The sequence below is a fragment of the Mchenga conophoros genome, linkage group LG3 (assembly GCF_057382185.1).
Source record: "Mchenga conophoros isolate Kocher_MC1m ecotype Shallow Benthic linkage group LG3, M_conophoros_male_GT1.1, whole genome shotgun sequence".
In the NCBI taxonomy this organism is placed as follows: domain Eukaryota; kingdom Metazoa; phylum Chordata; class Actinopteri; order Cichliformes; family Cichlidae; genus Mchenga; species Mchenga conophoros.
The window spans coordinates 84,640,008-84,663,074 of record NC_140528.1 but is presented as its reverse complement, the minus strand read 5'-3'; the positions used below and the strand labels follow the sequence as shown (position 1 = coordinate 84,663,074).

The following is a 23,067-nucleotide window of genomic DNA, read 5'->3' as shown; positions in this document are numbered from 1 at the left end:
ACAGCATGTTTCAAAAAATACAGCCATGTTGTGGTTTTCTCGTGACTGTGAGCTAATCCGCTGTCTCAAATCATTATTCCAGTCTGCCGCTGGAAGAAATGCGAAATGCACTCAGTCCTTTGGAAAAGCCCGCAGGCGCTGACCAAAAATTTGTCTTTCAGCGTCATCTTACCTCTTTGAAAAAAGCGATTCGTGTCAAATATCTCCCAGGTTGTCATAAATGATATCGGGTGCTCTCAGCCGTGCTTGTTGGTGCTGGCTGTACCACATAGCAGTAGCTGGAGCCTTAGATTTTGATACTTTGCTGTACACCACTTTCCCCCTGTCTCCACTATCACCACCACCCCAAATGTTGTTGTTGTTGTTCACGTTATTGGCGGGACCTCCATGTTTTCCAGGGGGCAGAGGAACTGGCTCCTTACGAGTGAAACCACCCCTGCCTGGCTTGGGAGCGGTAAGGGGCTTGGGGAACCGCGGCGTCGGAGGCTGTGGCGTGCCACGGCCCTGGCCAAACTGGGGAGGGGATTGTCTCTGAGGCTGCTTCCCCTCCTGTCCTGATGGGGTCACCGTCTCCTCTTGTCTCCTCTGGCTGTGAGGCTCCGCGTGAGCTTTGTCATAAAAAAGCATTCCTAAGCTAGCGGGTATGCTTCCTTTTGCACGACCCTCTGGTTCGTCATATATGTGCTCCTGGGAAGAGGCGGGAGGTGACGGAGCTCCTTCTGCGTTACCTCCCGGGGGTCGCCTGCTATTGTTCACCGCCCGTCCTCCCCCTCGTCCTTTCCCTACACCCCCGTTTAGACTCAGTGCGTTCAGATCCATAGTGATCTGATCGTACACATGCGAGTACAGATCTGGGTGCTTCCTGTGGTTACTGCCTGACGGGTGATCCCCTTGGACGCCCGCTCCCACGGAATCGTCGCCTACTGGTCGTTGGCGTGGAGTGGGCACTGGAGCGGTGGCTGTGGATGGGCTGCTGGTTTGGTTCTGAGCCTTGATGCTGTCCACCGGGTCAGAATAGAGACAATCAGCGATTTGCAGAGGCAAACGGACTGAATCAGCTGGTTCAGAATAAAGGCCTGCGCTTTCATCAGATAAGGACACACCTTTGCCCACATGTCCTTTGGGAGACCGCGGAGGTGTCCCTGCACCTCCCAACATCCCTGGAGGCTCTGGTAAACTCCTCCCTTTAAGTCCCGTTCCACCTCCTTGCACCCGTCCTCCGTCTCCTCCGTCTCTCTTTCCGAGCACGCCGTCAGCCGAGCCTGGTTTGCTCCCGCCCGAATCCCCGTCGGCCTCGCGACTGCTGCAGCTGCTGCTGTCGCCGCTTCCCGTCGCCATGCTGGCAGAAGTGGTATTGCGGAGATGTTGAAGCGATGCTGAGCAGTCTGATTCAGAGTTCAAAGGGCTGCTGAGGCGGCGCTCTTCAGCTAGAGCTTTCTGTGACTGGATCGCCTGGTCGACCAGTATGAAGATCTCGTTCCCTTGTTTGGTCTCAAAGGTGAAGGTGCCAGGGCCTGAGTCGCACCGTCGGCCCGCCTCGAATGAAAACATGACCTGGAAAAAGAAGAGAAAAAAAAAAAGGTTAATTGGGTTTCATCCAAAATTTAGAGTTAAGTGTGTCTGTTACAGAAGGGATTGAACAAATTTCAAAATGAAACAGAAGCAACAGAAGCTAGTCGCACAAGTCCCAGCACTTCCTTTTTCCAGTGAACTTCGCTTCATTTTCAAGTTTTCTGATTAGATCTGAATAATAAATTTACTTCCAAATTCTAACTGAGGCAGAAAGTTGAAAGTCATTATCTGTTTCCCTTCCAACCTGCACCAGCGATGGCATCAATACTTAAACATAAACATCATGAGTAGACAAACTAAACAGCCTCTTTTAAAGGTCATCTGCTAATTTTAAGTCCTGATCTTGAGCTTTAAAGCATCTAAGTGACACAAAACAACCACAGAGAGTCGGACCTTAAATATATTTAGTAACGCTGAGGCTCAAACCACATATATACGCGCTGTCATTGTTTTCACTTCCTACGTATAATCAGTCGTGCGCCGTGCGTTTAAACTTAGGACAACACACATCCTTTCCAAGTTTGTCAGAGATCAACACGTTTTGATGACCTGAGGAGATTTTAGCCATTTCTCTGTTGCTCTGATCGTTTTTCTGCCTATCAGAGACATATCTCACTCACCCTGTCCCTGCCGTATCTCCTCAGCAGCTTGTAGGGCCACACCAGAACCTGCCTCTTGGTCTTTGGCTCCTTCAAGATCAAAACATCGCTTTCAGCTTTCAGCCAGTAGTTGCCCGCGAGCCCACAACGCTCTGAGGCCTCGGTCCGTTGAATGGTTACCCAGAACTCGTTCACTGCAACAAAATGAGAGCAATTTTTTTCATAAATCTTCTAGAAAATATCTGGCTGGATTAGATTAACCCCTGAGCCCAAAAGACTGGACTGCTTTGTGACTTACCCTCCTCTCTGGAGTAGTAGATGAGGTTCTCGGCCATCTGCAGGTCCTGGGGTCCTCCATTAGAGTCTACAGCACCGCTGGTACTGCTGCCACTTCCGCCCTGTTGGTCACATAAACACAACAGACAACCAGACACTGAATTAGGATACTCACAGCATGTACACATAAACATATGTAAGCTATGTGTTGCCAAGGGTTTCTTCCCTTTTAAAAGGGAGTTTTTTCTTCCTATTGTCGCCAAGTGCTTGGTCATAGTGAGTTGCTTGACTGTCTGGTTTTTCTCGTCTTATTGCAGGGTTTTTACCCAACAATGTAAAGCACCTTGAGGCGGCTATTGTTGTGATTTGGTGCTATATAAATAAAACGGAATTTCATAAAAACACAGCAGACGTGAAGGACCAAGTAAAAAGAGTGAGAAGAGAAAAGAGTAAAGCGTTAGAGAGGCTGAGTGTGCAGTCTTCCTCCTGGAAACTCCCTCTGGCTTCCTTTCTGCAAATATCTGCTACGTTCATGTTTGTGTATATGTGTGTAGGCGCTCACATGGTGCAAGCTGCGGCCTACATAGACACTCCAAGGGCATGTGGGAAAATCTGGAAGACTCACGCACAAACAAAAAGAAAAGTCCACATTGCAGTCGATACTGAATTGCACTAAATCCGCTTTTTCATTAAATTTGTGCAAATATTTGTCGTCACGTTTAGGCTTGTACACTACAGAGCAGAGAAGCTAGGTGCAAAGAAACATATTGTAGATACAACAAGAGATAAAGACATTAAACACACACACAGGAAGCCTTAAAAAACACACACACATCCACCCTGGTATTAGTCACACACTGCAAACTCTGCTTCCTATAGCAAACCGAGCATCAGCCTACGGCGCTGAAAAATAAAGCCGGCGGAGAAGTGCGAAAATCGACAACTTTCTAACGTCCACATGAGGCTGGTTACTAAAGTGAGTCGGTCCCCCATAGGCGCCCATGCTAAAATGACCAAGTTCATTTAAGACAAATGAAACGTTTGAGGCCTGCAACAAAAAGGTGTTGGAGGCTAGGTGACTTCAAAGCCGCTTATAGGAATGACTGAGCTTTTGACTATAACACCTGTATGGTTAGTCAAGTCCAGTATTTTATTTGTATATTACTTAGTACTAATTAGCAGGTGTACAAGTCTTTAAAAACTATAAAAAATACCTGAAATGCAATGTCACACATGGTATCCATCCAATCCTTGGCAACGGCCTTTTCTGCTGAAAACACGTGCATCTTATCGTTTGTTTCCACACAAAACGCTGCCATGTTGTCTTTGGGGCAGCTCTCTGTCAGTGCAGGCAGGATGGAAATGCACTCGGACAAGCGAATGATCTTCTTGTCCAGCTTCCTGGTCTTCTCATTGGACCCGCCTACGGAGCCTCCGCCACCTCCACCTCCACCACCAGGAGCGTCGAAGAACTCGAGGCGGGCGATGCCATTTTGGCTGGCAGGGTAGAGGACGAACCAGTTCTTCTTCCATTTCTGTGGAAGTAACGAGAAAAATCATTAAACATTATTGTAGCTAAAACCGAGAGAAGCGTTTTAGCACCTTTCACCTGCTTATTTGCAGTGACAAAGAGGGAAGCTGCAGAGTACCCTCTGATAGAGTATGTCACAAAAAACTTGGTTGAAGGGTGTTTCTCACTTTTTTTTAATTTTCATTTACTGATGGTTATAAATGCTGACACAGAGACTGGGAAATATGGGTCTAAAATACTGACCCACTAATAAATCAGGTCAGCCAAAGAGCTGATTAGGCTGCTGTACACTCTGACCATGCATTTCTTGCATTAGTTGTGAAGACCAAATCAGTAGTAACAGGAAACTTTGACAAATATTGCCATGTGGACAGAAGCATGACTCCAAATGCAAATTGTCATCACTGCAAAACATGTGAGGAGGTTACACATTCTTAGGTTAGGTCATATTTCAAGTACAGGGTGTGTAATATTTACTTTCTTCTGAACATTTCTGTCGTAGTTTTTATTTTTTAAGTTTTACTGACATTGTTCACTTTACAGTACAAGTCTTTAGAAACACAAGTTTGTTCCCACCCCCATTCTCTGCGGCCTGCTGGAGCGGGAGGGCTAGGTGGAGTTGGCCGTCCGACTGCGGTCTGGAGTGTGGGGCCTCCCTGCTGCTACGGAGTCGGGGTGGTCTGCCTCTCCCCACCGCAGGGAAAAGGGTAACACCACCTGGGTCTGGGTGCAGTTCCCCCCTCCAGGAGCAAGGGTACCTAGACCCGGTTTGTAGAGTACGCTTGGGGAGTGTGATCGTGTGTACAGCGTCTCTTTATGTCTGTCTCCACGTTGGTTGAGTGTGGAGTAAGTGCATATGAGAGCATGAGGGTGGGAATGGATGTTTGTGTCTGTGTGTGCCTGTATGTCTGTGTCTATATGTCAGGTTGGGTATCAGACGCCACCTCTCTGGGGACATCTCAGGCCCTGCAAGGTTTGGAGGCCTATCTCCACCCACCACCACTTCCCCTGCCGGTGGCGGACTCCCTCAGGTGTCGGTGCGTTGGTGGTTCTTTGTGTCTGGGGGTGGGCGTCCAGGTACACACCGGCTCACTCCTTGGCGGCCGCTTATCGGGGCCTGGACCCTGGGGCTCGCTCGGGCCCCTTCGGGGGTGGGGTGCCCCCGGCCTCTCGGCCTGGGGCTCGGTCACTCAGGCACAGCTGGCGGCCGGCGGAGCTCACGGGCGCGTCACTGCAACTCCCCCTGGCTTCTGCTCCGCGGCTGCTGAGTGAACCCTCATCTGGGACTCTCCTCGGCTCTTACTGGGACAGTGGTGCGGCTGCCCCTCTGTTGGTCTTCCTTGGTCTCTTGTGTTCTGGGGGCCTCTGAATGTCTGGAGTTTTGATCTCCTCCATACCTGCTTCACACCCTGGAGGACGGGGCTGTGGCCCCCCCACACTCCCTAGCAGATCATTACATGGAGAAACCTTTGGAATACAAGCGCGCTGATCCACACAGGTATGCACACGGGTGTTCACTGCTCGTAGACCCAAATTACACCTTTCTTGGCTGCTACTTCGAAGCACATCTGTCCTGCGTGCTGCACAACAACATTGAATATTTAGTATTTACTGCTGTTTACACTTAGCTAGATTAATGCGATGGTGTTGTGTTTAGTATGTTGCTTTGTTTTTTTTGTCTTTTTTTGCTTGTTTTCTATTCTTCTCTCAACAGGTGATCCAGGAGATTTTTATTTTTTTTCTCCCCCCCTTTTCTCACTGTCCCTCTCCCCTTCTGTTTTTCCTTTCCTTCCTCTTTCTTTCTCCCTTTCCTATCTCTCACTCATGTCTGTCCCGTCTGTAACATCTGAAAATAAAATATAATAAATAATAAAAACAAAGATCGACCAAATGGACCAATACGGCAATGCCACGAAGATCCATTTGGCAAAGTAAATCCATTGGGTATCCTTGTTGGTCTTCAGACAACAATTCTGATGGCTAAAGAACCAAATGGGACAGGCGAAAAAAAGAAAAGAAACACAAGTTTGTTTTTCATGTAGCGATCAGACAAGTAGGCTGAGTTTAAACTAAATCTGAAAGCTGCCTAAGTGGGTGGGACAGGCTGAAAGGATAGAAAAAGGTGAATTTGAATTGAAACACAAGATATGATTTCATTATGCTGTTAATGTCTGTCGAACGAGCTAAAAGTGTGTGGTTTGATCTGATAGCAGTAGAGGGGAACGCAAAATTGTCCACAAATGATTAAAAACTGATGAAGAGTAAAGTTAAGGTTCAGAAATTCTGAGTCAAAATGAGATTTCCAGGCTGTTCTGTTACTCTACCGCTCTGCTGTCTGAGGCTTAATGTAGGAGGCATGTGGTGATGACTCCAGTGCAGTTTAACTCAAATCTGTTGCACAAGCCATTGTTTCCTTTACATTCAATCAGCAGCAGTTGCAGACCTCAGCATTAGTCATCATTGCTCATACAGAAAAATTATCTTAAAAGCATTTACTCATCTTGAGTTTACACATAGATTAATTTAGTATATTAAAATAATTCTATGAGTTTTTGAGGTTTAACAGTTAGTTCATTTTAATCTAACTACTCCAGCGCTGACTGCATCTGTACATCACTTTAGTTTAAAAATTAACTAAAAATATCTCATTGAGGAGGTTTTGGGTTTACGTGTCTTCTGTGTAAAGAAATGTGCCTGCTTTATCTTTTATCTCCCGGGATAAAAAAAATGACCCGGACAAAATTTGGCAACAGGTTTATCATTTCTACCTCGAGGCCAGCGGTGAGGAAGCAACAGCTAACAATGATCTCTTCCTCCACAAACAAGGACAGCAGCAAACAACGTGGCACGCGATCCGACGCTGAACAATGAGAAGCTCGGCAGGTGTAAAAGAGCCCCGGCGTTCACTGCTGAAAATAGACATGAAGACATGTACGGCTGCATGTAGTCAATGCAGTGTAGACTAAAGTAGTGTTTGTCATGAAGCTGATAACTTATTTTATTTAGAAAATTCCTCCAAGCTTTTTACTCTTAAGTCATATGTGGACATTTCTCCTGAAAAAGATGTGTTTCCCCTTCAATCACTCAGCGAGGCCTGACAGCCAGACAGCTGAGTTTGTAACAGGAAGGTCAGGGGTAAAGTCCTTCGACCAGCAGGGAAAATCCAGCGAACAGAAGTAAATGAGAAATATGAATATTACAACGGCAGGAAAGGTTCTACTTCACTGATAAGAAGCGAAAACATTATTTAGTACGTCAGAAAATTAAAGCCCAAAGAACCTGAAAGCTGAGTGGAACAGCAGCCACAGCCCAGTGTGTGACTTTTGACATCGATTTAAAGGGTTAAAGCTTTTTAAAGAAAAGTGGTATTATGACATGATATATACAACTTAACAAAAATACTTTATCACGGCACATTCATTTGTCATGTTGGGAGACACACAAGGGTTAAAACCATTTACAGTGGCTTCATGCCATTCAGCTGTCTTCCATAGAAGTGTGAGAGTGAGTCAACGGGAATTATAACAGGATCCAGAAGCTAAAGAGATTCGAAGGAATTCAGCCAGCTTCTATTTTACTTACACCTGCTTTTCCTACTGACACATTAAAGACCTTTAAAGCTAAATCGCTATAGCTAGTTATTATTTATCGTTTCTCTTTCTAGTCTTCTCATATTCTGAGTGTCTTGACCAAGCAGCAAGTAGGAAAAACATAGTTTCCATTTGCCAAATATGTAATCAGCTCTATTCTGACGATAATTTAGCTTTATTTTGAACTTGTGTGGATTAGCAAACAAAGAAAAGGACTTGTTGGCTTGGACATCTCCTAGCTATCCAAAACCTGCTAAAACAGTTGGTATAGCATATCATATTGTCTTGAAATGAAACCAGTATAGTTTTACATGATATAAGTTTACGTTTATGTAGCATGCACAGATATGTCTGACACTAAGGGTAATAAAGGAGCTACTTTAACTAACTTCAACAAGAAAACTGCTTCAGCTGAAGGCGGAAACAACAAATTGAGGCAAAAAGTCACCATCAAGCACAAACAGGCTACGGAGGCATGCAAGGAGGAGATATAGAGCCAGCTGATGTGTGGGCCGAAGTAATTAACTCAACTGAACATCGCTGGAGCGCTTGCTAGCTGCACTCTATACGACAGGAAAAGCAAACGATGGATGGAAACTCCTGATGTGGTCACAGTGAGGAAAAGGAAGACTTAAATCAGCAGGTTAAAAAACTCGACCCGAGATATTTTTATTTTACTCTACATTTGACTTCTGTTGTGTCACTACTGTTGCTCCCCAACGCTGAAGCTTCTGTTACCTTGTTACAATAGATTCACGCTTTGAATTAGTTAGACAGCAGCTCACACAAGCTGGATGCCGTCCTTCACTTGATTTTGCTGCCTGCAAGCTGGGAACATCAATAAAACACTGTTAAATATTATTTTTCTTTATCGTCAGAAACATTTTAGTAAATTCCATTTAAATATTGTTATTTTATTATATTGTTATCATTTTGACTCTACAGAGCCCAGGCCAGCAGACTAGCCCAGCAGTCAGATTGATGTAAATCATGAAATACTCATTTGCATGTCAGCTAAGAAATTTGTCAACTCCAGCTTGTGGATTCTTTGGGATTCGTTGATTAGACTGTAATAGACAGTCTTTGGATGCTATACTTAAGGAAATGTAGTGGAAATGCTTGTTAGGACCAGTAAAAGCTCTCAAAGCGGTAGGTGCTGCATCTAAATATTTGTATATAACATACTGGCGAAGTACACTTAACTGTAACTGACAAATAAAGGACTAATAGGATAAAGAAGAAGAAATAAAATAGAGCACCTCATGTAAAATGAAGTACTTCCTAACTGTACGTCAGTAAATGCTCTGCCCGTATTTACTGTCAACCATCAGTACTGCCGTACTGAATAAGCCCTAACAGCTTTTTCATTATCATCCGCTGCATGAAAATCATCAACGTGTGACTCAGTATGTAAAGGTGGAATTATGATATTTGCATGATGCTTCAGATACAGCTATAGCAACAGGGTTTGTGTATATCTACAACCTACAGTCTTTCTGAGGTTTCCTGTAAAAGCTGAGCTGGATAACCTCTGAAGGCCTTGAGGTAAATGTGTTCATAATAAATGTCTTAATATCCCTGTCAAATGCAGCCATAAAAGAGGTCCCCGCATTAAATAAGACAGCTTTACCAAAGTCCTTCACGCACACACACCGACACACACTGCAGCCTTTAAAATGAACTGCCAAAACAGACAGGAAATGTGTGGGATTGTCATTACTGAGGATCCTCTTTGCTTCCTTCATCTGAATCCTGGTCTGTGTCAGTGTATATATGTTTGCTTGTGTGTGTGTGTGGGTCTGTGTGAGAATGCCCAACTGTTTGCCGTGGACCATACAAGCGAATGCACACACGCAGACCGCGATCAGCCCTTCTTACAATGTGATGTAATTCAGTGGTATACATGAAAAGGATGTGAGACTTTAAAGCATGTGCGGGTGTGCGACTGTGTGTGCATTATGTCTGTCTGTGAAACAGCTGCTCCATATAAGGCAACCGGCCGTTATCAGCCGCTATTACACAGAGTGGAAATTATGCAAAAGAGATGTATTTGAGCGAAGGAGCGAAACTTCCTCAGTGATGTCCTGTCTGTTTGCAAGAGCTGGAAGAATCGAAGAGAAGCACATGGCCCATACTTCATGACTGACTACCACTTTAGGGTAGTATAAGAAATATAATAATATATAATAATAATAATAATATAATTCTTCTTCTTTCCTTCAGGTAGCTGTGCACTGAACATAATGGTGAAAAAAATAATGAATTTTGCACTTCTTACACATATTCAACTCTTTGTTTGTTTATATGCCACAGATTCCACTGTGTTTCCAGTCAGGATTACAAAACTTTGGGTTTCATTTGCTTGTCCTTCCAACTGTCATTACAATAAGTGTTTGCATACAGACAGATGCTTTCAGGCAGGTAGATATACATTTAACCAGTCTGTCGCTGCGTGAACACGTGATGCTCTTTGTCTGTAATAAACCAGTGTAATAACCCACTCCACCATCCTCTTACTGGCCACAGACAGACCTCAGTGGCACATGCAAGGCCAGTGTGTGTGTGTGTGTGTGTGTGTGTTTCTTTAAGCATAAAAGTTTGTCTGTATCATGCCGTGTGTTGTTGGTAATATGCACTAAAAGGAATCTGGTGGAAAACAGAGGGCTCTCTGTTTATGTGTGACTTTATGTAAAAGGTAGACAAACGAGGAGGACGTTTTATAAGAGAAAAGGAGATGGCCAACTGCTCTGACCACAGGTCTGCTGCCCTAACCTCAGTCCTCTGTGGTGTCTATAAACTCAAGCTTTTCTCAACTGTTTGCAGATTCTCTCGACCCAAAAACCAAACGTGAATCACAATGAGCTCAGATTTGAGTGAAACTAATGTGAGACAATAACATTTGAGCAAACCGCAATAACTGCCAGTTCGGTTCATTTACGCTTTCCGTTACTCGCTCCCAAACGATCTGCTGATTTGACTCAAATTATATTCGCGCTACTACACGGTGAGGCTGGTACCATTGTGCACACGCCGTATGGAAAAACAGCTATGTGTGGAGTGGAGATTTTAAGGGCAATAGTAATGTCTGTGAAATCAGGTAACACAGGTAAGAGGTCGCTCTCAGCGCCAACGCGGTTTTCAACAATGACGTCGTCGCAAAATGTGGAAGTTGAGGTCTAAGTTTAGCCAAATCGACCAGCAGATCCAATAGGAACAGGCACTCTGGCTACCGATTAATCCTCAGAGAAATTTTATGATCATCATTTGGTCTGTAAATGTCAAGAAATATTACAAGCAGTTAAAAAGATCAAACAGAAAATCTAAAGATCCTGGAACCAGTGGATTTGTTGGAATTGCTGCATAAAAAAGGACTTATTATTAACAAATTTCTGGTGACCAGTTAACTCATCATTATCTTAGCATTAACTATCAGATAAAACAACAACTCTCAAATACTTTCACTTCAAACCAACAAGTATTCCCTGGAAAGCTGGAAACATTGGATTTTTTTGGTCTGTGCTTCAATCCTTCGCATCAGCGATGACATGTTACTCAAGTCGCTCCTGACAGGGATGGCTACCAGCTTTCATGACAGCTCAACCATCACCAACGTGTGCAAACATGCGAATGAGGTCCTTATTAAGACGCTGAATGTTCAGTTCTGTTTCAGCGAGCACGTGCAGCATCGGCTTTACATTAACAAATGACAAATTCTGCGAAATGTGAAGACTTTCTGAAATCTATGTCTCGGAGGAAGTCTGTCAAATATGATAAATCATTTCCAGCCGCAAGAGTACCGAATTTCTGATGCGCAGAGTCAGAAAGTTAGACTGTTAGTAAACGCTAGCTTGAACTGGCCAAATATGTGCCACATTTGTGCGTGCCTAAATGTTCATACAGTAAACTGTTTAGCTTACTTTTATTACAAAATTAAAAAGCTTTACTGTAATATCGTAGTCCATGACAAAGTTCATTTATATGGTAGTTTTAGTCAAAAGACAAAAAGGGTAGTTCTGTTTTCAAGTATTCGTATTTTTAGGGGTGGTAACAATTCTGAAAACGTCACTGTGCTGTAACACGATACCTGTACAGAAGTATTAATGCTTACTGAAGCATGATGACCTGTTGACTAAAGGCGACAAAGGGGGGAAAGTGCACCGGAAATAAATCAGTATAATGACGTTGAGCTTTTCTCTGTGTTCTAACCGAGTGATCGGGAGAGTGACAAAAGATTTTAGTTTGGGGGGGTTTTATGCCAAGATATGAACCAAACTCCCTGAAGTACTGTTGTGCCTGTAGATGTTGAATGGGAACGAGGACTTGATAAGAACAGGGAACGATAAGCACAATGACCCTACCCCAACATTAAAATGTACGCAAAGAAATTGCTCCCACTGTCTTCCAGTGTAAAGTGCAGTAAATGTTTTGTAAATTTCTCTAAAATTTACAGAACTAACACTTTAAAATACTCACAGTTACAGAGTTCGGTCCAAACATATCAGGTATTTGTAAAACCAGGAGGACATGAAAGTAAATCATTATGCAAAGAGGGGAAAATATCAAATCTAATGCATCGATGGGGATTTTCAATACTGCCATCATGATCCTTTGTACTATTCTTGCAGACTATTCAAGGAAAACTGCACACCTTCCTGTATGCTACTTCCACAAACTACAAATGATTTGTTGTTTCTTTTCCGAGAAATGTGATGTAGCTACTGAGGTGCTACCTGCAAATACAGACAATCTGACACACAAACCCATTAATCCACCGCGAGGACCTTCAGACATGAATCACTGTTGGATAAATGTAGTTGCCTCCGGGCATGTAATTCCACTTCATTCTGACACACCCCGTCTGTTCAAGTGGCAGCTAGCTCCTGGCTTTAGAGCTGCACCGTCATGCCCACACCTGCACTCTTTAAACTCAAAGCTTTGTGCAGCTCCAGCATGAAAGTGGACTGCAATCTGCAGGTCCAAGATTTATAAATCCAAATATTTATCTCAAACATGGTTTTCCAATAAACCATATTTACAGTGTACATAAAGGTGCATCACCCCAAATATTTGCCCTGTTTTACACCTCTGCATTGCTCAAATGTGCTTCTGATTGGTTAAAACAGAGCAATATGCCATATTTTGGATCCTATGAATACCGCTGTGACACAGAGTGGCATCAAAGGAAAAGCAGAAATATTTGTCTCGTGGGTAAGTTATAGAAGGATGATGCGCATTCTGGTTATCTTGCGGATGTGGGCTACTTCTGGTAAAGACTTGGCACTGATGATAAAATGAATGAATACCAAACAAAAATCATTGTGTGACCTATTTTGTTTCAACCAGATCAGCAAATGGGGCGCCATCGCAGTGCCATCACAGCATCTACAACACTGGTCAAACAAAAGTGCCCACAGTGGGCCAGATCTGCAGAGTTATCTCTAATTTAATTTTACCCATCACAAGGAGCCAGCCTGTGGAAGCAGCTGTTCTCTGTGAAGACGTTTTTTTCTGAAGTTGACAGAAAAAACCCTCAGATGATAACAGGGGCTATCAGCATCTTTCAGCTTCAAACAAAATACTTTTGTTTGTTTGTTTGTTTGTTTGTTTCAATCCTTTATCTCTAGCACGTATTTACCATATAGGACAAAAACATTAACAAGTTAATTTAATCAGTGAAATAAACAGCTGATTAGATAATAGCTAAATATAAAATGCGGTCTACGGTCTACTTAATGTTTGACAAGAAGAACAGAGCGAAACAGAAACTTGGGTTGGACGCTGCCACTTCACTCTTAAGTCACATTTTCCGACCATACACGTGGGAACGTCCTACCCTGTCCACTGACAGCTCGAACGATTGCATAATTCACCCACCAAACCTCGCACTAGTTTCAACACTTTCAGATCAGCCAGCATTTTGCTTCCTGTTCTATTCTGCTCAATTTGATACTTTCTTTATACCCTTCAGGGTACTTCTGGTCTTCGGTCCTCGACACTGTAAAAGACAACGCCTCACTTTTGAAAATGGAAAGATTTAGGTCTGATCACGCTCTATTGAAAACAGCCTATAAAAAGGCATTGAAACTATGTTTTGGGCGTATGAATATGCATTGTGAAGTGTTGATTCCAGGGCAGGAAATGGAGCCAGAATGTTTTGTTGGTCCATGTCATATGACCACAGAGAAACGGAGAGACAAAGACCCTCTTACAAATCTTAAAGAGTAACCCAGCTCCTATGCAGTGGTGCTCTGAGGCCGAGCGCTGACACCAGCATGCACACAAAAACACACAGGTAGCTGTGCTGCTTGTGTGTGGCTGCGAGACGACACAAAGTCTGCATGCTGACAGCGAGTTTAAATGGTGTAAACAGCAAGTACAGACAGCTGAGCTGAAGTGAAAGTAAAGACTGCCGTCTTTGTAGAAAATAGATTTGGTTTCCGACTCTACTTTAATGGTTTAACACACTTTTATCATGAGTTGTTGTGGAAAGTCACATAAAGCTTGTCACTAACACGCACACACAACCAAACTTCCCTTCCTGACAGTACTCGGGGAGCTTGAGTTCACTTTAGTTTCATGTGTTCTTGCATTTAGCCCAGAGATGAATTTGCATGCACACAGATGCACATCACCTTTACTCTAAACCACCACACCAAAAAAAGGCCAGATCACTGAAGAGATCACTGAAGGCACAGCCACTGACTTCCTCCTTCTGCAGGTACAGTAGCATTATCTTTGAAGCCACTGGCCTGTAATTGCACCAGTGCTCTGTTTACTTGCCACGAGGTACAAAAAAAAAACCATCTGTCTGGTGGAGGTACAAAGTTAACATCACTTAGTTGTGATTTTTTTAAAATCAAAATATGACAACATAATGCTGTCACGAGCAGTTTTAGTGCCTCTTTCTTCCCCTAAAAGGCTTTATTTGCTTCTCAATAATGAGCAGCAGCTATCCACAAAACTGGCTGAGTATAGAGTGGAGTTTGTGTGGTTGCACGGATCTGTCATTCTTTTTAGTGACCCTGAATAAATTACATGGAATATTATCTGCTGAGATAAGAGAGAGAAGTTATGGCTTGTTTATTACAGGCTCTTATTAAAGTACCACCACTTCGTTTCATTTGCCTGTAATATAACACTGGCTGTGGCTACACGCACTTCCTTTATTTCTGTGAACGCAACATTTTATCAATAAAAGCAGCGTTTTTTCTTTTCTTTTCTATTCCTGGGTCTTACCTTTCCAAACTTTTGGTGTTGCACATAAAGCTGTCCCTCCTTAACGTGGGTGTCCATGCCCCCCAAAAACGCTAAAGCCCGCCGTCCTCCACAAAGATGAAACTGGACTTGAACTTGACAGAAGAAAATCACCTTTTTTTTTTCTTCTTTCACCCCCTCAACAACTTCTCTCTTCTCTCACTTCCGCTCCACAGGCCTTAAACCGTGTTTATCGCGACGCTCGCGCGCATGTAACAGTGTCATGGTGATACTAGAAGAAGAAAAAGTTCCAAACTGTCACCGAGAAGTCCTCACAAACTTAATGTCCAAATGTTGTCGGCTGCTTTGACTATCTGTCGCTTCTCACTCCTCCTGTAGAAATGGACCAATGAAAAGCCGCGCTGATACGACAACGCGTCACTTCCGGGTATCGGTTTCACAATAAAAGCGCTGAATAATGTCTTTTGACTTCATGCGTATGGTTGCAAAAACCACAAGAGAAGTTTGCTGTAGTTGTGTGTAGCTTCTCCAGCGGGTGGAAAATGTTCCAAAGATATTTAGATAATTAAATATAGACAATTTATGTTGGTGGTGGGGGGAATTTTTTGTATTTGTTTTTTTTGTATTTGTTTGTTTTTGCACTTAAAAGTGTGGAAATTGTTTGAGAACAGCCTGCTGAACCCAGTTGTGTCCTTATCAGCTCCCCCCACTGCATTGCATCAAATATTTGTTGAATACTTCATTAGAAGTGTAAATGATTATTGTTTTTAAATTAAAACAGTTTTATTTTAGTATACACACGGCAAAGTAAAACAAACGAGCTGAACTCCTATGACAGTAGGCTTTACTGAAAATCTTGCTGTCATATCAGTTCACAATGTGCTTTATGTTGATCGTGAATTTGAAACCGACGAGTCTCCGGAATGGGGAAATGTTTATTCTAGGATCCTCTAAAAGTGATATCCACCAGCCCCCCAAAAAAGAAACTCTAGTCAGGAAATTTCACTTCTCAATTTATGAGCTTTCTCTGTAAAACATGGAAGATCAACATTACCCATGAAGAATCATTATTCATGGAAGTGTGAAAAACACGGGGAATATTTATACATGCTTTCTTACTTGGGGGAAAAAATGAGTTTTACTGTTAAACTGAGTTTTTTCGCCCGTAGCGCACGTTTATTTTGAAATAATAAGTAACAACCGGTATTGTATTAAATGCGTTATACTTGTCGCAACTCACTCCCTTCATCTGAAGGAGTGAGCAGCGTGGTACGCGCACGGAGCCGCTCATCTCCTTCTCTCCTCCCACCTCCTCAACCTTGTGTAACATGTGTGATAGAAAGCTTTAGTGGCTCATTAAAAATATGATGAACTCATATGGTGATTGATTAGTTTGGGATGAGTATTTTTGGCAATTACACAAATTTGGGTTTTGGTTCAAAATTAAATCCCATAAAAAGTTCATAAATACATTTACAAGCGACTGTTACTGTTCATTTCAAACCACCCAGCTTTCTGAGAGCTCAAGATTAGCACTTAAAATACTTAAATTACATAAACATCACAGGAATTGTGAGTGATGCAGGCTATGCTGGCAGGAGAAGCTGGCCCCCAAAATTAATGCTTTGCAGATGCCTCCTGCTGGCTTGCAGCGCCCCAGTTTTCAGCCAAATGGCGCTAAATCGCTCAATCGTGATGTTTAAACTATGACTCAGACGCAAAATGGGTTTTTTTGCTGGCTCGTGTTCCTTCACAGGTCAAAAAAAAACCCTGTACTCCTGCATTGCATCTTATTATTTAAACTTCAGCAGACTGCCTCACATGCTGGCGGAGTGCATATTTTCTTTATGCACTCATTACAGAGGCATGATGCCACTATCAGGCCAATGCAGCTTCTCTCTAATAGTACCGTCCTGTAAGTTATTGCAGGATGCAAACACTCGCGTGTAACTGTTAAAGGGAGATAAGAGCTGTTGCTAAATGTTATTTTTAACGTCTCTGTAGGGAATCTAATTGTAGCGTACATCACGTGTTTGTTCGTGTTCTACCTGATATTGTTTTCGCATCTGTCTCCTTGAAGGCCCCTGGTTTGTTTCATGATTGTAGCCCTAGGCTGCTGCTGAATTTCTCAAATAGAAAGACATTGCTGCCATCTACTGGTCATTAGTCATAATTACAGGTTGGAGGGCGTTCACCCTCTGCTCTCGCGATATCTGCGCAGTTGCCCGGACCAAAACAGGAATTGAGACATGGAGCGAGTGTTCGGCGGAGTTGAGGGGTGAGAATCAATTAAAATAAGCAGTAAAACTCTTCTAAGTTTATTGTGATGAAGTGTCACGTAAGGCTTGTGTGTATTACAGGCATTTATTCAAGTTTTTAGGTCAATTAGAAAGTGAAGAGTTTTCTTAACGGCTGTGCGCGAGTATGTGTGTCTCGTGATCACTTCTCTTTTGTGGGCTGTTTCTGTCAGTTAAAATGTCATCATTTATTTTTTTTAAAAGTATGCTATAAATACGTATTTGTCTAAATGAGGTTTGTGGGGCCTTTTTTGTGGATCTATTTAAATTGTGTGTGTGTTTCTATCAGGGAAGATGCATACAATGGTCTTGTATAGTGATGTCTAGTTGCTTTGGTGGTTAGCAGCTCCGTTCATGTATTTGTCAATTCCTTATTAGGGGAGGAACGCACTCCAAAGCAGTGTTGTTGTCAGGGGATGGGAAGGTGTTGGCAGAGACGGCGGGACCATCCACCAACCACTGGGTGAGCGGAAGTGCTGATGGAGGCAGGTGGAGAAATTTGGAAAGGGGAAAGAGGGGGCAGATGGTGGCCGGATGAGGGGTTTGCACATTAAATAGACTGTCTTTATACTTGTCTTCTGAGTGAATACATTGTTACATTGTGTTATACTGTAGCAAGTTCCATTTATTTTGCAACACTTTTTGTCTCTCACAGCTGGTCGGCGTGGACAAGTGTATCTCAACCATCGACGACATGGTCCAAAGAGCCAAGGTCGAGGCGGGGCTGGATCCAGGCACGCCGTTATACTCCCTGGTCAGTCTGGCTGTGTGCCGGTGCAGGTTGCTGATTGAAATAATGTGAGCCCTAACATCTGATTTGTGTGCATCTGCGTACGCAGGGCATGTCTCTGAGCGGAGGCGAGCAGAAGGATGCCATCGACAGACTCATCGCTCTCATGAAGGAGCGGTTCCCCAGCCTCAGCGAACGTTACTTCATCACCACAGACGCCATCGGTGCCATGGCCACGGCCAGCAATCGAGGTAAGCTGCCATTTTCTGTTCTCGCTTCATACAGCAGCCAGTCCTCAGCAGGAAGACAGAGCTGCCCCAACCATAAATGTGTTCATGTAACAAACACAATGACACTGTCCTACGGTATGATTGTTAAATATTTGACATAACTTGTGTTTAAGAGCTGCTCTTAGCCTAAAATGTTACAGCAGGTCGCAGTTTAATACTTTACTGTTTTAGGTGTGGCTCTATGTATCATCTTTACTGTCTGACCCTGAGCTTTATGGCTTGATGGTATCAGCATATCAGCGTTATCATCAAGATCTTTGTCTTCAGGGGGCATAGTCCTGATATCAGGGACCGGATCAAACTGCAAACTAGTCAATCCTGATGGCTCGCAGATCGGCTGTGGGGGCTGGGGTCACATGATGGGCGATGAGGGATCAGGTAACTATGTCGGAATATGTGAATTATTCATATCTTTATAGATCAGACTGAGCTATCTGTCCATCTTCCCAGCCTTCTGGATAGCTCACCTGGCTGTGAAGACGGTGTTCGACGGCAAAGACAAACTGGTCGCTCCTCCTCACGACACCACGCATGTTAGAAAAGCCATGGAGGAGTACTTCCAGGTCAGAGTCCCAAAAGTTCGGAGAGATGTGTCGACATACACAGCGATACCGTCTAATGGGTAAAACTCTGTTTATCGTAGGTGTCAGATCTGATGGGCATGCTGCCACATCTCTACAGAAACTTCCAGAAGTCTCATTTTGCAGGGTTCTGCAAGAAGGTGGCTGAAGGTAGGAGGGTGTAACTCCCTGGTCTGCTTTGAAATGTGAAAGATTAAGCGGTAAGGTAGAAGTCAGACTTTGTGTGTGTGTGTGTGTTAAAGGTGCCGAGGCAGGGGACGCTCTCTGTCGTCATGTGTTTGCTGAAGCTGGACGAGTCCTGGCAAAACATGTAGAAGCAGTCTTACCTGCAGCGCAGGAGGTAACACACCCACACAGTCACGTGCTGTCACCTGTTTGTGATCACGTTTCTCTGAGTCGCGTCTTCTTTTATTTTCCTGACAGCCACTATTGAGCGGCGACCTCGGCCTGCCAATCCTGTGTGTGGGCTCGGTGTGGAAGAGCTGGGAGCTCCTGAAGCCAGGTCAGTGTCTCCATGGACCCTCATCATGAAACCCTTCAACTTATCCACTTCCTCTGCCTGAGTAGCTTCTATCCTGAAGAAGTCTGAGATTCTCCGTCTCTCCCCAGGTTTCACTGAAGTCTTGGATAAACTGGCATCATCTGACAAGCACAAGGGTCATTTCTGCAGCTACAGCCTTCTGATTTTGCAGCGGTCCTCGGCGCTCGGTGGCGCCGGCCTCGGAGCGCAGCATTCAGGTGCTACCATAGCCATGGATTATGCCGCCAATGCCAAAGTCTTCTATCAACACACCTTCAGCAGCAGCGCATGAGAATGAGTTGCAGGAAGACTTGCCGGCCAGTTTTTTAATTTTTAACGTGATTGTTTTGCACTTGATTTTGACACTAAAGAGTCAGATCTCAGTATGCTCATGTTAATTTTATCGTACTGTGCAAAGACTTTTTAATGCTCGTTTGCATTTGTGATTTATAATAAAAATGAGGTTGAATTTATAGAAGATCTTTGCATTGTTGTGGATCATTTTAGACTGATTGATGTGGGCTTTCCTTCATCGTGTTTACCTAAATTTCATCTAGTTTAGTGTCACATTTAGAACACTGAGGCAGGTCACACTTAGAGGCAAACAGCCACACTCACATTCTCACCTACAGCCAATCTAGCATCAACCAACAGCCCAACGGTGTCTTTGGAAGAGAATCTGACTACCCAAGAGAACCCATGCAGACACTGGGAGACCATGCAAGCTCCGCAGAGAGGCCTCTGCACTCTGCACTTCGATGCCAGTGTGTAATTTGAAACTGTTACTATAAACCCAAAACTGAAACTACCACAATGAAAGTGGAACAGGCCAACAAATAACAAACATTTTTTGTGACAGTGCAGATGCAAAACAGCAACCTAGAAGATTTTTTAATATAAAGGTGGAGCATTCCACTTTTTAGGGAGCCGTAGATTTGATCACCTTAACCAGCTCCAACTGCATTTCAACTCCTGAGGACAAATATGTAGCAATAGAAGAAGAAAAGTAAAAAAAAAAAAAAAAAGTACCTAAAACATGACAATAAGTATTAAAAAAAATCATTTCTTACAGTCACATACATTCACATTTGAGCCCCTGAAGCAGGGAGCTGTTTGTACCAATTGGCTGTAATTCCACAGTAGAATTCAGTGGAATAAACAAATTCAATTAAAAACATTTGGCTTTCACTCAGAGACACGCTGGACAGTCTCTAGTCTTCAGTTTGGCTTTAATACAGCGATGAAGCACTAAGATTACTCGAGGAGGAACCAAAAAAACCATCAAGCATGCTTACATTGGAGCACCGGAAGGTAAATATGTAGCTTGATGGGGAGTTGGAGTGCAGCAGCAACATGTTGTTGTTCAACTGAAATTCACAGGTTTAAAAAGTCCAACAGAAAAGGAGAATTAAACTAAAACTTTTATTTCAATTTGAAATAAGATCCGATCTTAATTGTCTAACCTAACAGTGGGAAACAACAGACAAACAAATTGTTATTTTTCTTTTAAATAATGTGGCAAGACCCCACCAAGGCTTTGTCCTTGTTTTTTAATTCATAACATTGAGAAACGCGTATTGAAATCCTCACTTGCAGTCCTGTTATTTGGCCACCAGGGGGCAGCACAAACAAGCTGTGAAAACAAAACAAGCTGGCATAAGGTCTATGAGATATATAAGCACAACTACAATTATTATCTTTATCTTTTGGCGAATTTGGAGTGTTGCATCCAGAGTTATGATTTAAAACAAACGATAAAAATCAGCATCTACCTACATTAGTGCATCAGTGGTTATCAGTGCAATACTATAAAAATACCACATCAAGTTCAGGACATCATGGTGATGTAAGTAAATATGAAGCGTGCATACTGTGGCTGAACAAGCTCTTGTTTCTGTCAGGATGTCAGGTTTGTTCACATTATACACTCAGACTGACTATCACAACAAGCTAAACTCCTATTTAAACCCCCCAAAATGCCCGTTTGTGTTTTGTTTTGTTTTTTTTCCCCTGACCAGACTCATGGTTTCAACAGTGCAGGGAGATTTCTCACCACTTACAAGAAGGACTATGGACCCGTCAGGGAGCGCTACCCACATCTGAACTCCAGAGATGAGGTGAGTGAGCTCCTTTATTACAGGTTGGATGAATTTGTGCACGTATGAAGACACGACAGGTCCATTTTATTTTGTTTGTTGTTTTGAAAGAATAACCTTGAAGCCACGTGGGCCGGCTGTTGGTTTTAAAACTCCTTCCATTAGCAGTAGCACCACCACAGGCCCTCACATGCTGTGCTTTGTCCCCCAGCCTCCTCCTTCTTCTGCCTTCATGTCTTCATTTGGCATCCTCACACCTTCCGTTTCCGTGGCAAATCAGGGCGTTGGCTCCGCCCTGGCGGTACACTGGATGCAGGAGTTGCCAGGGGGACAGAGCTCTTCCTTGGTCAAGAGGATGAAAGTCAGCAGCGCGGTGTTTGTGATGGATGTGGTGGAAAAGGTAAGGACTGTTTGTGTGTTTCTCTCTGAAGCAGGCATGCATACTCAACATGTAGCCGGCAGGTGTAGAGACACTCAGCTTTCTTCTGTTGGCAGCAAACATGTTGCAGCAGCAGGAGGCAAACGATACCAAGACTGAGATTGTCTACAAGGGAGGTTAGATTGCTTCTTTTTTGTTGTTGTTTGATTTGATTCGTGTGGTGTTTGTGTGCTTGAGCTCCAGGTAACAAACCTGTCAAACCAAAGCCTTTGTTGTTCTGGTTTCTAAAATAGCACTCGTGTTCGTGTTTCGTAGAGTTTTCAAACTGCAGCCGAATCCGTGGCTGAATGTAGTGAAACCCACTTTTCGCTGTTTGTGCACATTCAGGTGTGGTTGTGCTGTCTTCCACCGATGGTCCGTCCAGCTGTAATGATTTTCTAAGAAATCTACTGAGAGAAAGTGGACTGCAGCACCTGCTCAGCCCTCCTCAAGGCTGGTCTGCTGTTGACACAAACAAAGGTAGAACAGATTTTTATGACCATAAATCAGGGATGTGAAACTCACCTTGATCTTATGTGTGCCAGGCCAGTCAAACTGCGCTTTGTGTCAGTGTACAGAAGCTTAACTACACATTTAATCTCTGAGGTTTCGATATAAGTAAAGAAGTGCAATTTCAACTTCATGCCCCCGTTTTTTGAAGTGATAAAGAATTTCTTGTGTAGCAAATGAGAGAAATTTGTAACCACGACTTTTTAGGCTCAAATTGTAACTATTAAATGTGCAAAATTACAGAAATCTATTTCTGTATCTGTAGCAAAAGCTCGAAAATGCATGAAAATACAGTTAAAAGTCCAAAACTTATGTTCTCCTCTACATTTTCCAAAGCCATCCAGTGGGCCGAACTGGAGTATTTGCCGGCCCGATTCAGGCTCCCGTGCCTTATATTTAAGTCATTTAATATGGACCATGGGCTAGATGCTTTTAGGAAAGCTTGTGAGTATAACCCACTTAGTTTGTGGGCTTAAGTGTACAAGCAAAATTCAATTAAAAAAAAAAAATTAGCCTACTAGGTTATTTTCCATCACCACTACTAATGATCATTCTTTATGCTACGATGGACTTGATGTAACCTCTCAGTTCATCTACTGTGTGAAACAGGAAGGTTTATCTCCCTTCACCCTTGCTTTTAGCCAGCTTTCTTCTAATTGGCTGCCCCTCCCAAACAGGTCATTTGGCTGAGACGACCAAATCAGGGCTATATGACACCATGCACACCCAAGGGTAAAAAAAAACCTGTTTAAAATAGTATTTTAAACCAGTCTAAAACCAGAGATTTACATATATGCTATTATAGTTAGACTGGTAAACGATATATATGCAGACAATAAGAC

General features: G+C 43.2%; 2 protein-coding genes across 3 annotated transcripts; one reads left to right on the top strand and one right to left on the bottom strand.

Annotated features, from left to right (window-relative positions):
* Positions 1-15,160, bottom strand: LOC146581205 (uncharacterized). Its single transcript, XM_085267565.1, has 5 exons — positions 14,805-15,160; positions 3,662-3,982; positions 2,470-2,569; positions 2,193-2,365; positions 1-1,554 (listed from the first exon to the last, which is right to left on the bottom strand). Exons 1-5 carry the CDS (start codon positions 14,859-14,861, stop codon positions 196-198), a joined length of 2,010 nt encoding a protein of 669 aa, XP_085123691.1. The 5' UTR covers positions 14,862-15,160; the 3' UTR covers positions 1-195.
* A 1,764-nt stretch (positions 15,161-16,924) lies between these two features.
* LOC146581204 (N-acetyl-D-glucosamine kinase-like) lies at positions 16,925-19,679 on the top strand. Of its 2 annotated transcripts, XM_085267574.1 has the most exons (10): positions 16,925-17,061; positions 17,459-17,543; positions 17,736-17,834; positions 17,920-18,061; positions 18,368-18,478; positions 18,551-18,663; positions 18,744-18,831; positions 18,924-19,021; positions 19,105-19,183; positions 19,291-19,679. In XM_085267574.1, the coding sequence occupies exons 1-10, from the start codon at positions 17,033-17,035 to the stop codon at positions 19,491-19,493; spliced, it is 1,047 nt and encodes a 348-aa protein (XP_085123700.1). In that variant the 5' UTR covers positions 16,925-17,032; the 3' UTR covers positions 19,494-19,679. The 2 variants fall into 2 exon arrangements, with proteins under 2 accessions (XP_085123700.1, XP_085123701.1); XM_085267575.1 differs by lacking the exon at positions 16,925-17,061 and having other exon boundaries at positions 17,460-17,565.
* Positions 19,680-23,067: the final 3,388 nt, after the last annotated feature.